This window comes from Carassius carassius, chromosome 34 (assembly GCF_963082965.1).
Source record: "Carassius carassius chromosome 34, fCarCar2.1, whole genome shotgun sequence".
Classification (NCBI taxonomy): domain Eukaryota; kingdom Metazoa; phylum Chordata; class Actinopteri; order Cypriniformes; family Cyprinidae; genus Carassius; species Carassius carassius.
In genome coordinates, this window is record NC_081788.1 from 22,348,670 (window position 1) to 22,362,597 (window position 13,928).

At 37.7% G+C, this 13,928-nt stretch overlaps 1 protein-coding gene across 1 annotated transcript in view; it reads left to right on the forward strand.

The window, feature by feature from the left end:
* The window catches only part of LOC132114759 (FAS-associated factor 1-like), a 76,138-nt gene that overhangs the window by 32,014 nt on the left and 30,196 nt on the right, over positions 1-13,928 (forward strand). Inside the window, exons 9-12 of the mRNA XM_059523074.1 lie at positions 7,345-7,440; positions 8,406-8,529; positions 8,624-8,687; positions 8,914-8,995. Of these exons, the coding sequence (XP_059379057.1) occupies positions 7,345-7,440; positions 8,406-8,529; positions 8,624-8,687; positions 8,914-8,995 (366 nt within the window). The remainder of the gene's footprint in view (positions 1-7,344; positions 7,441-8,405; positions 8,530-8,623; positions 8,688-8,913; positions 8,996-13,928) is intronic.

A 13,928-nucleotide genomic window follows, 5' to 3' on the forward strand; every position in this document is an offset into this window, starting at 1 on the left:
TTCAACGCACACAGACTGAAGTAGTTTAAATCTTTGGTTCTTTTAATTGTGATGATTTTGGCTCACATTTAACAAAACCCCACCAATTCAACAAATTAGAAAACTTCATAAGACCAATAAAAAAAAAACTTTTTTTGTGAATTTGTTCACCTTCTGGAAAGTATGTTCATTTACTGTACATGTACTCAATACTTGGTAGGGGCTCATTTTGTTTTAATAACTGCCTCAGTTCGGTGTCGCATGGAGGTGTTCAGTTTGTGGCACTGCTGAGGTGGTATGGAAGCCCAGGTTTCTTTGACGGTGGCCTTCAGCTCATCTGCATTTTTTGGTCTGTTGTTTCTCATTTTCCTCTTGACAATACCCTATAGATTCTCTATGGGGTTCAGGTCTGGTGAGTTTGCTGGCCAGTCAAGCACACCAACACCATGGTCATTTAACCAACTTTTGGTGCTTTTGGCAGTGTGGGCAGGTGCCAAATCCTGCTGGAAAATGAAATCAGCATCTGTTGGTCAGCAGAATGAAGCATGAAGTGCACCAAAATATTTTGGTAAATGGGTGCAGTGACTTTTGGTTTTCAAAAAACACAATGGACCAACACCAGCAGATGACATTGCACCCCAAATAATCACAGACAGTGGAAACTTCACACTGGACTTCAAGCAACTTGGGCTTTGAGCTTCTCCACCCTTCCTCCAGACTCTAGGACTTTGGTTTCCAAATGAAATACAAAACTTGCTCTCATTTAAAAAGAGGATTTTGGACCACTAGGCAACAGTCCAGTTCAGTTCAATGTGAGCCAAAATCATCACAATTAAAAGAACCAAAGACTTAAACTACTTTAGTCTGTGTGCATTGAATTTATTTAATACACGCGTTTCACAATTTTAGTTGAATTACTGAAATAAACAAACTTTTCCATGACATTCTTATTTATTGCGATGCACCTGTGTATATATATGTACATACACAACAACTTACATGACAAAAATTGTCCCTTAGTTAGGAGTGTAAGAAAACATTTCTTATAGAAGTTTAGACAAATTGAATAGAATAATTTCTTCTTTTCTGTAGTGGTTGAAGCATCACCCAATATGAAAGTAAGATGTTGGTACTAATTAAGATGTCACAGAGCAGCTCCTTTCCCTTGTCCTCTCTGTGTGGAAATTACAGCTCATGTAGTTGGGGGTCAGTGACCTTTCTCGCCCTGTTCTGTGCTCCCAGCCTTTCAGTACGACTTGTTCACAGTGATCAGAGAGGGCCCTAACACTGAACCCTGAGGAACCCCACCTCCCAGCTTAGTCGTCTATGATAATCATCTGTAGAATAACCATGGAAACTTTTCTTTTTTTTATTTTGTTTTTATACTTATCGGCACTGTGCAATTGACCAGTTAAGCATGGAAATTGTCTTTGTGTTTTAACCATGAAAGAAAATTTTGTTTCTATGCTTGTCATTGTGTCTTCATTTGCTGTCAGGTGCCTAATTGAGGGCAAGTACAATTTCAAAGGGAGTGGCCTGATGAACAAACCTGTTTTTTGGGCACTGTTTGTTTCAGGTGTTGAAAGTCCACCCCCCCCACCTCCATATATCCATTGTAAATTTTAAAAATGTGAGTAAAATGTATCTGGCTGTTTTATTTCTGAAACTATTAAGATGGTTGTGGTTACCACTATTTAAAGCACAAAATAAAGCATAAAACCCTGTGACTACTTAGTATTTGAGATTACCAGAACAAAAGACTATGACTCAATTGTGAATAGTTTTATGAGCAGTGTTTCACAGAGCTCTTTAACAATGACTGCATTGTTTATTTTCAGTGTGCACTTGTAGGCTCATGTATCTCACCCATTGCATTTAGCTCATACTATTAAAAGGGAGGTTGGAGAGATCGTTTCGTCCTTTAGCGAAAAGAACAACAGACACGTGGTCACTGAATTACACCCTCTCACCACAGACTGCCCACTTGAATCAGGCCACTTCAGGGCTGAAGTGCACTCACTGAAGACCTCAACCCACAGTCTTGTTTTTTGATGAAGAGAGCACTGCTCATGAATAATCTTTAAGGCACATTAAACCGTTAATGCCCAAGCAGTGATTGGTTATGTGTAGTCGTCATGCACTAGGCCACAGAACAGCTTTCCATCTCAGCTCATCTTGGCTTTTAGGGAGGGACATATTATTAAAGCACCAGTCTTAATAATGGCCTCTGGCCCTTATTGAAATGCCTAGCCGTGCATTAGACGCAAAGCTCTTGCATGGCAGGCAGGCTGTTTTTTGTGCGTATCTCATTAACCTTCCCTCATCTCCCGGGATTTGAACCAATAAACATGACAGCCCAGGCTTTAGAAATACATTTACCAGCAGTCTGAGTCAATGCCTACTCCGTTGTGCTTTCATTACCTTCTCTCTGTGCTCTGTTCCACCTCATAAGGGTGAAAAATGGAAAACTGATCAGTAGTCAGTTTACATTGCACCGACTGAGCTTTTAAGCATATTGGTTTTGAAGGAGCTTGCGACAGGTTTGTTTTTTTATTTGTACTGTTGAAATCGATTGAACTTAATATATTAATAGGTTTCCAGAGGGAAGTTAAAACATATACTTTGCTCTCAGTGCATATTCTGTATTCCTGTTTTGTATTACTGTCAGGAAGTCAAATGAAGAAAATAGGATTTTGATCCATTCATAAAGTGAAACTGTTTAACCAGTTAACATTTAAACAGTGTGGCCATTTTAACTGGATTTGTGATTAACATTGTAATTCTGTCTCCGGGGAGAAAGGGATTACATTGTAAAAATCAGCATACCTTCTTATGTTTTTTGAATCTGTGGGTGGATCTTAGCGGTTGTCTTGACGTCCATATGCAGTGTCTGTAAATTCAAAGGAGGCTGTTTACCATTGTCATGTTTTAGCCCTTGTTTGTTTGAGTGGGTGTAGTCGGGATGCGTGTGGTGTATTTGAGGGGCTGACGCAGGCTTCTTCATATGGCAGGCCACTTGAGGACTGCTGTTTGCAGGCTGTGTTTGGCATAAGTCGCCCAAACTTTTATGTTTTCTGCCCGAACTTAGGCTGCACTATTTTGTCAGCACATTTATTTGTTGAATCCTTTTATAGTATTATGGAGATTTCTGAATATTTAAGTAAATAATGCCATTTCATCACCTTTTTTTTTTTTTTTTTTTTGGTGAATTTTTATTTCATGTCTTCTGTAAATATAGTAAAAAAAATTGTTTTCAAGATTGATTGATTCCCTTGCCACTATTATGAAAAATACCCCAGCCTCAAATCATAGCTCATGTTCTTGTTTATTTTATTTGTTCTCTTAATTTAGGCTCCCAATTGGTCCATTTCCCACCTCTGTGTTCCCTTTCTCACACACGCATGCAAGCACACACACATCCTGAGCCAAAACTCTTTTGAGCTCTTTTCATATTTCACTGCCAACCTTGTGCAGCACCTATGGGAATGATTGACAACTTCTGGAACGTCCTTATTAGAGTCTTCTCCCCCTTAATTGCTGACATTTATCCAGTGTTTCTTGGTGTTTGCTAATGTATTACTGCTGCTGCTCCCCGAGGGTCTCCGTGGCTCACGGCTGTTATGGGCTTTCAGCGTCACAGACCTGCAGAGGCGGCTTATTGGGCCCGCTGGTTGCCATAGCGACGAGGCTCAGCTCTAAGCCCATACAGAGCCCCCTGTGAGATTGCTGTCTGCAGGTGAAGTTCTTCTGAGAGAGAGGTATATACACTCTTATATTACCAATCTTCTGTTCTCAGAACCGCCAACTTGCTGTCGATCTCCACTCCCTGTCCCTTACTGGGGCTGTCTGACATGAATCATGGTTTACATGTTTAGAACAGTGGGCAGCGGTGATCTCTCATATGCAGGTGAAATGGATCTGTATGGTTTGGTTTTGAAATGGAGGGGTTTTTCATTCATCTCTGTTTTAGAAAAGGTTTTTCTAGACTTTCCCCAGTTTTTTATATACTGCAAGATAGGTAGAAGGATTTGAAACTATTTTAATTTAGGAAACTGTAATTAAACATTATTAATTTTATTATTATTTATAATTTTAACTGTTATATTTATTTTAAGTTTATATATATTTTTTAATATTGTTACCTTATACACACATATATATATATATATGTATATATCATGCATATAAATTAATCAGCATTTTTTCCTTTTTAATATGGTGAATATGTTTATGTTTGGACCTGTCAGTTACTTTTTTTAGATAAATTATGTAAAATAATATTTTAGATTATTATTATTAGATTTGAAAAATTAATACTGTTTTGACGATGAGATTTGCACTTCAGAACTGTATTATTATAAGAGGCATTTGCTGTTGACTGCCAATAACATCCAGCAAATCGTAGCAGTTACAGATTACACCTTAAACAGGTGAAAACAAAACATCGCCTAGCCCATTCACATTTTTTTTCCCCAAGGGCTTAGTTCTGAAAGGTTCACTGGGCATTTTAAACACTGTATTTGACCCTAGATCTTAATCTAGACTGACACCTCTTCAAACCCTAACCTTAAAGGGTCCAACAGGTGTTTGGGATGGGGCTTCTTATTTTTCTTTTCTTTTCTGGACTCCACACTCTCGCTTTTTTCGCGCTCTGTAGCTCTCTTGTCCTCATCTATCAAAGAAGGCAGGCACAAGGTGCAGCTTGGGGCTCTCGGACGAGTAGAGCAGCTGTCATCAGTAATTATCTCCTTCACAGCCTGAGAGATAGAGAATGACAACAAATAGCTGAAAACATCCAAGAGGAGAATTAAAAGGGAAAAGTTTGTCGGATAAATATGTTTAGTTGATGGTAGACGGAGGAGAATTCCTCTTAGACGAGGACAGAGAAAGAGAAATGGAATTCCTCTTTTACATGGTGCTCAGTGCTAGGGGCTTTAATGCAAGTGTTAATGAAAGGGCTCCAAAAGAGGAGGATTTTGTTCTTTGTTTGAAGGTGGAGAGGGAGGTGTGGAAAGATGAGGGGGTGACCTCTCCCCTGTAACCTGCGGATCTGAACACGCACACACTTAAGCACCCAGACACACTCATACACTCATAAGAACATGGAAGTTTTACCACTTTAAGTGCCCTAATTCTACTATACTTAAGTGTTAAATGGGATATATCTTGGAAAACAGGATTTAACTTGTTTGTTTTAAGATAAGTTATTTAATATGTAAATATACTGTAACATTCACATTCCTGACTGGAAAAATATATCGTCATTGAGCACATTAAAGGGATAGTTCACCCAGAAATGAAAATTCTGTCATAACTTCATCATTTCATGCCATTGAAAACCTACATGAAATTATTTTGTATAGTTTTGTATAGGTTTTTTATTATTATTTATTAATACATTTTTGGGTCTAATTAGTGCAGGTCATTAGGGTCCAGGGTTGAGGGCTGAGACAATGAGGGACATCAGTGGCTATTAAAATATCATTCATGTGTTCCACAGAAGTCATACATGTTTGACACAACAAAAGTGTCAGTAAATGGTGACAGAATTCATTTTTGGGTGAACTATCCTTATAAATATGCAAAGGTAACAATTGGTGTATCAACATCTGTTCAGTTTAAGGCATCTTGACCCCAAACTGTTGATCCAACATGTAATGTGGAGGTTTGCACAACATAGGTCATTTACATATAGAAGTCTTTAAAGGTACAATATTTTAGGTTAGATAGAGGTTGAAAACCGCTATGAAAGACTTGATTATGACTCTGTAGGCACCTTCAGTAGTGGCACAATTTACCCCTCTCTTCCCTATGATTTCCTCCCTAGTTCTACATTTTATCTGGCCTCCGACACTCTGATCCTCCTGCAAAAAGAACATGCTTGATGTTTGGACAGTGCTTTTGCTTGTGTCACCCAACAGTACTGTACATTGTCTCTGTAAAGGCAGTCTGTCTTTAATTAGTCCTTGTAGAAGAGAAACACTGTCTGTGATTCTACTCTCTGTGTGGGCCGTCACAAAGAAAGATAGAGTGCGATGTGTGTTTGTGTGTTTTGGGGGAGTTAGCACCCTGTTGAAGTACTTGACACATTTTGAAATCCTCTCTGAGTTGCATTATGGGATATTATGGCGCTTAAACCAAAGCTTCTTTACACTTAATCTGTTCTGTCTGTTAATCAATACCAAGACGTAACATCTTGGTATGTTTCAAATTTGTTAAACTTATCCTTTATTTTTGTAGAATACAATATATATATATATATTTTTTTTAAAAACTAAAGATTCATCCCCAGCATACTCGTATTTCATAATGGCTAGGCCTTGGCAGATTTTTAATTTAATGAAAGTGAAAGTTTTTTTTTTTAAATTAAGTAAAGTTAGAGGTTAGAGATATCTTGTTTTATTGCTGGTTATTTTTGTTTAAACATTTGATGTGCAGTTTTTAATAATAATAATTTACAATTTATCAATTAGATCAAGTCGTTTACATGTGAAGGCTGTTATTTCCTGTTGTGTAAAATTGTGTTATTAGGTGTCATTTCTTTTGAGTCCCACCTAAGTAGGTGATAAACTGGTAGAAATGTTGTTCTAATTAAACCAAAAATCTCTCTAAAAACACATAAAAATAAAAGTGCACCAGAGCCCCCTGCAGTCAGCTATGCATCTTTCTCTTTGTCTCATTTTGAGTTTCTCCTGATGTGTCTGTCTTTTAGGCTATTTTAGGCAGGGTTATGACCGGATAAGGGCTGTCTCTGTAAGTAATACAAGTATGTTATCATTACAGTTGGTATAAAGTATAGACCACTGTTGTCATTTTGGTATTGGAAATTAATATGTAAAAACAGACTGTGATTATAGTGTGTAATTGGTAATGTCAGATAAGATAAGTGTCGAGAGAATTTACCTCGGCGCTTTCGCTCCAAGGAGTTAAGTGTGTGTGTGTGGGGGGTGCTGGTCTGTAATGAGTCCCTGTAGTGTGGAGAGCTGCTGACATTTCCACTCTAGCCTGAGAGTTAATGAGGTACGCAGGCCTTCAAAAGCGTATGCTGCATGTGATGCTCTTTAGAGTGCCAAACTGACAGTACCTCTATCATGAGCCAGAGAAACCCTGCGCTGTCAATGAATATTGGTGGTCAGTGCAAACTTTACTGGGAAAAGCTGTCTTAAAGAGATAGTTCACCCCAAAATTCTATCGTTGTTGGCTCCTCTTGATGTTCCTAACCCAAAATGGTAACTTCATAAATGTTAGCTATGATATATTTATATTATTTCAAGCAATGGTCTTTTCATTAACAAAAACAGTTTGTGTAGTTCAAACAAACAGCAAAAAGTTTCAACAATTCAAAAATGATTTTTATTTGCGCAGATTACTCTGGCCGCCAGTGGAATCAGTTATCCCTGCCACCACCTGACTGTGTGCAGAAGATCTTCCCCTGCGCTCACGGTGGACCAGACAGATGAGGTAAAGCTGAATGCACATCAATACTACCACACCACACAAATAGTGGCAGATCTCATGTAATTTACTTGTAGATGAGAACCATGAAGATCTGTTTTTCTCATCATTTGTACGTCTATGCATTTCATTTCATTTCTGCTGTTTTTGTTTTTAGTTTTTCAACATATTGAAAGCCAGCATTTGGTGCCAGTTTTGGCAATTCTAATGTTTTGTGGGATTCTTAATTAGACTGCTCGGCTCAGCCAAAATGGATAAATGATTGCCTTTTTTATTTTTAATGAGAAACTCATTGTTGGAATAGAAATGCAGTCCCAGTCTGAATTGATGAAATAACATGTAGTGGGCACAGGGATAGCTGTCGAGTTGCCAGGCATAACAATGCAGCCAGAATTGCCCCTGTGTTTTAAGTCTTATGGCAAACTTTCAACAGATTGGCAACTATTACATTCTCTGCACAGTTCATATTAGGTTTGGTCCCCAAAGTAGAATTAAAATGGGAACTATTTTAAGAACTAATATAGTTTTAATTGGGCGGTCACTATTATAGGCATATCTGGCTGACACTGACGCTTTTGCTATTGTGATTGGCAGGATTATAATATTCTTTCCCTGATTTTATACACAAATACCTTTAATTGAAGTTAGGTATGTTATTGAAATTTTACAATTATACATTTTTTTATTTATTTGAATTTGACTTAAAATAGGGTTTGATATTGTCATCTTAAATGCATTATTTTAATATATATAAATATAGTCGTTCATGCCACAGTTGACAATGAAGCAATTTAGAGTGAGAGAGAGATTAGTTTTTAATGTATGTACGTATTTATTTTAGAAATGTTTAAGTACGTTTTGGATTAGATCCCTGTTTTAATTCACTGGTTTTGATCACATATAAATAGTGCATCTCTTGTTGTGTCAAATTAATTGTTTTTAAGAAATTGCCTCTGTGTCTGTGTTTACAGTGCACAGATGTCCACATGGTCAGTGACAGTGACGGAGATGATTTCGAGGATGCACCTGAGCTTGGTGTAGATGAATCTGAAATCTTAGCAATGGGCAGCTCGAGCTGTCGAAAGTCTCCGATGAGTAAGTTATACGGTGTCATTTCATCTGGGGTTGACCATGAAGGAATGGTCTTTACAAGATATCTGTAATGATATATTCCTTCATCTTCCCTCAGTGCCAGAGAACAGTGAAAATGAGGGTGATGCCTTACTGCACTTTACTGCTGAATTCTCTAGAAGGTGAGATCCCTGGACAAAGTAACATTTGTAATTCAATTTCATGAGAGAAAATCAAACATAAACGCCATTTCTTTGTAGTTTAGTATGCGGTGTCTTGTACACAATTTTTTCAGCACTGCTGGTTTTGAATAAGATGTTTTTAATGTTTGTAAATAGTTACTCTGATGTTTGGTATTTGCTTATTTGTGTGGGATATTTGCTTAGTGTGTGCATGTATGTTTTGTAGATATGGCGACTTCGATCCTGTGTTCTACATCGGATCCTTGGAAGCAGCATGTCAAGAGGCCTTTTACGGAAAAGCCAGAGATGTGAGTATAAACTTACCAATCAGTAAATTTATAATATATAATATCTATCATTATTTATTTTTATTTCTTAATTTTTTTTTTTTTTTGAGTAATTTGCTTTTTCATTGCAAATGATTGATTCTATTCTATTCTATTGTATTGTATTTTATTTTATTAATGGTGTCGGAGGAGGTACTGGAAATTATAGGAAAATGATAGGGATCATGAAATGACCGGAGCCAGATTCCAAAAACCTACATTGCCTGTATACTGTATAAGCACATGCACTACCAGACTCTAACATTTCTTCTGAGAGTCATATGCACAGGTATATAAAAACGCTTACTTTTGATTGGCAGAACTGTCCCTCTCATCATGATAAATCCCCATCAAATTTCCGTTTCCCATTTGAACAGCTGAAGCTTTATTTAGAACAGCTTTGCACTGGTTTTCCCGCTGTGTCCTCATAAGGAGGCTTGTATCAACTGACAGCTTGTGTGGATTACGGTCTTATTAGACTGGGAGGATGCAGCAAGATATTCAGGGGGTTTTTGAGCATGAGGAGCGGGCTGGAATGGCTTCTTGCTTGCAGCCCAGCTGATCTCCTCCTCTCCTCATCACAGGCACAATATGGCCGCCGTTCTCCCCCGAGGAGACAGTTCAGTGTGTCAATAAAAACCAACTAATGTAAGAAGAAGAAGAGATGACCTTCTGTGTTCCTCGCTAGCAGAGAGTCAGTGTTTTTCTTTACGGGTCAAACATTTTCACTCTTTTATCCTTGTGCACTTCTGTAGTATGGCATTCACAGTTGTTCTCTTTTTGGGCTTGAGCCAGAGCATTTATTTTTAGGAATGATTTAACAGGACATATTTAAGGTATGCATCATTAAAAAAAAATACTCTTGAGTAAAAATTAGGAAAGATGAATAGAAATTTCTAAAAATGGAGCGACATCACCTGAAATGTTGTTCCGGTACAGGAAATTCCCAAATGACTTGGTGTATTTTAAGATAACCACTAGATTTTGGTATTAGTTATTTATGACGTGTTTCCCACAAGATTTTGAGAGAAAATGGTGTGTGGGGGGGTGGGGGGTATTGACCTTCGTCCATCTAGTTGGGTCAGCCACCCCCGGATGAAAATTTTGTTTATTTTGAAGTTAAATGCCTCAGTCTGGTGCACATTGAGAGTTCGATATTAAAGTTCAATATTCAATATTTTTAGTGTCCAAACTGAACAGAGTAAAAGTTTTTGATTTGTAGCTGGACTTTAAAGTGGTAGCAAAACAATTACAATATAGGCATAAAACAATTTTTTACAGTACAAATCTTGTGAAATGCTTTAATCATATGACCACAAATATGTTGGAAATTTTACAAATGTGAAAATAACGCATAACTGGTGCCAATTGCATTCCCACATGCATGTTAACATGACAACACAAGCACTCTGATCTAAAACATCAGATCACGAGCTGATCACTTGAGTAAAGTGCACACTTCTTTTTCAAAAATGCCGTGCAACAGACTATATATTTAATTAAAACACTTCTTATGATTTTGGTTTGATTGACAGAGCCTTTGCAAATAGTGCAAAACCTCTTATTTTATTATCAGAAGTGTAAAAATATTTTCAGTTCATTAGATTGTGCAAGGCTGCCAGAGTCTAGGCGGTTAATGGGAAACACTGATGCAGTATAGGTCACCATATAGGATTGCAAAACAAAGACCAATAAAATAGGATTCTAAAAGGGAAGCATTCAGCAAACCCATTCATACAAACTACTTTGTTCTCCACCTTTCAGTCAGCCAGTCTTCTCATTAACTGTAGGTTGTTTAGCTGTGGCTGTAAACGTTTCATGTTCACGTGTGCATGTGTGGGATGGGTTTTTCTGAGGGCACTTGTTCCCCTCTCTCGCAGGCCTGAGAGGCTAATCACTAAGTAAAACACTACATGTGATGAAGTGTTTCTGAAGTGGGAGATGCTCCCAATCCATACTTAATGAAAATGTTGGAGGCTGTGGAGTTCAGCTGGAGGATCAGCAGATGACTCTTGTGTCAGGCCACCCATCAGCACACAGGCCTCATCACAAATCCCCTTAACATCTAGCTAATCACGCTAACTCTCCTCTGCCTCCCGCACAAAGACGGCCATCATAATTCATAGCTCCTTCGAACCCTTCATGGGTTTTTCATGCATGAGCTTCATAGTGGAGTCTCTGTGATGAAGTGATTTGTGAGAAATAGAGTTGAGATTTCTGACACCTGAAGGACTTCATGTAATTGACACTGCTGTTATAACAGGAGAGCTGAAAACTGAAAAATGACTCTTGTTTTTAAATATTGATCCAAATAATTAATCGATCAAATAAATATCGATCAAAATAATTTTTTGACTTGTCAGTATTGCCAGTTATCTTCTAGAAGTTATCTTCTAATGCAACATTGACGTTCTTGTCTAGTTTAAAGAAATAGTTCACACAAAAATGAAAATGTTTTATATTTTATCACCTTCATGTTGTTCTAAAACTTTATTATTTTTTATTCCATGGAACACAAAAGGTGAATTTTTTTCTTCTTATTTTTTCTTCTTTGTGGCACCTTCATGAGAGAAGCTTTTTTATCCTCTTCAAAACTTTTTTTTCCTCTGGAAGAAATATAAGTGGGTTTTGGAGTGACATATGACAGAAATAATGATTTTTAAGTCGCTTTAAGAGTTGTATTACATACAGGTAACTCTCAAAGCTAAATTCTGATAATGCAACAAAATTATTATTATTACTTTATTATTGTTCTGTTTTGGTTGGAGAATCCCTCATAGTATTGTAAGTGCCATCTGTTAAAGCACTCTAATACAGGTCAAGAAAGAGCAGTAATATGAACTCCTCATTTTCCCAATGTTTGCTTTCCTACAGCCAAAAGAGAATGTTTACTTTCAACATCTCTCCCTCCTCCAGCACATACACATCGCCTGTAATTAAAAACATCCTTTCACAATATCTTTTACAAGAGAAGTATGATCGTCTGTGTAACTAGTATTACTATGGAGCAGGTGCAGCCACCAACAGAATGCCTTGAAAATAATTTTAAAAATCAAATTTTTTTTTTCAGTCAGTAGAAGTGTGACCAGACTCCAGGAGTCCTGTAAGACAAAAACTTTCTTACATCATAAAATATAACATGATGTTAATATCATTAGCAGGGCATTTTGCCGCTCGTCATATATTTCTGTTTTTGGAGTCTTGCATTGGTAGCTCCGCCCCACAGTGAAATCTCATTGGTCCAGAATCCCTATTAATAGCGCATTTTTAAATTCACAATGTAATGGAATTAGCAACAGACTGTATTGTGATGTACATCAAAGTGAAGTAGATTATTGGAAAAATAAAAATTGTAGAGCAGGTGACTTGGTTGATGATTGGATGGAGGCAGATCTGAATGCGAGCTTTCAAACGACTGTATAAAAAGTGGCATGTTTCAGTGGAATTAATTACTAGAGAAGTTTGTTTAACTGAAAGATCAAGTTATAACATTTTGATTAATAAATTATGAGCATTTTTTTAACTTTAAAAATTGAATATGTTTTGATTAGATGTGATTTGTGCTGCATTACATTTCAATTCATTTTTTTAGTCACGTTAATTCTGGATTATTTGTGCTTTTGGAAGACACTGTTACTAAAAGCAAATGCTTTGTTCGAGGTGGTTAGCATGTCTTGAGCCTTTCATTAGGTAAATTCAATCTCAAGGCTTGTTCACATCAATTTTGATGCAACTAAAAAAAGTAAAAAAAAAATTATAATAATTTAGCATATTTCCGCCACCCTCCAAATTTCTATATCTGATTGATTTTTTTTTTTTATATGACTTGTATCTGAAAAAATAATTACTAATTTGTGTAAAGGAGTATAAACAGATACATTGTTTCATTTTAAAACCAAGTCACCTTTGTTTTTTCATGTGAATAGGCCTTCACTAAGTAGATAAACATGTTTTGTGGTCCCGCTGCTGCAACACTGGCTCACATGTCTAAAGTTAACCTGGGAATTCCTCACTTTCAGACAACTGTGTGAAAGCTAGTACTGTACCACTCACAGGACAGATCAGCTTTCTCTCTCCTTCTACCCACCTCCCTCACACTGTCCTCTCCTCCCCTGTTCCTCTTGCGTCTCTACCCTTTCCTCCTCACCATTTGCTGCTGGGGGGGGGGGGTGACTCGAGGTGACAGAAAGAGCTCTTTTGGGTCAGTTTCTTACCCAGAACAGGCCCAGTAATTTGGACTGAGCGCTGATTTCTGCAGGCTAAGAAAAGCCCCACAAAAACGAGGGAAAGAAAGGAGGAGAAAACAATAGGATGAAAGTAGATAGGAGTGACTGTGGGTAATGGAGGGGCGTGAAACGAGGGAGCTGACAAAAGACTGTTATTAACGAGAGTAGCTTTTCCCCACCTCTTCAATGAAATTTTAGAGGCCTCAAAAGGTCAAAACGTTTTCTCAGCTCAGAGTGAATAAGTTCAGTCAGTACTGAAACAGCCATGTCAGTTTTAGGTTAGACTGCATGAGATGACTGGAAAAGTTTGTCTGGTTTTCATCCATCACCCTTTAAGTTTTTGACGGTTAAAATCTTGCCTTCTCTCCAGATCCCATTTGCTTGTCTTCCCAGCATGAGTGTTTAATCTTTTCAGGGCCTTGAATTAGGCTAGTGAAAGAGGTCTGAGCACTGTCCCACCAGGAGCCGTGCGGCTCATTCGAGAGCATTAATCACTGTGCAAACACAGCAGCACTCCTTCAGTTCTCCTTCCATACACACCTTCGTAGTGTCCAACTTTCTCTCCTTTGTTGACACCCTCCTTCATTTCTCTCCATGCTTTGCTTATGTTTTTTTCACCATTGGACTGTTGAAAAATCCCTCCTGCTGCATTTGATGAACCATTGGGGGTCAGATCTTAAGGAAACGTT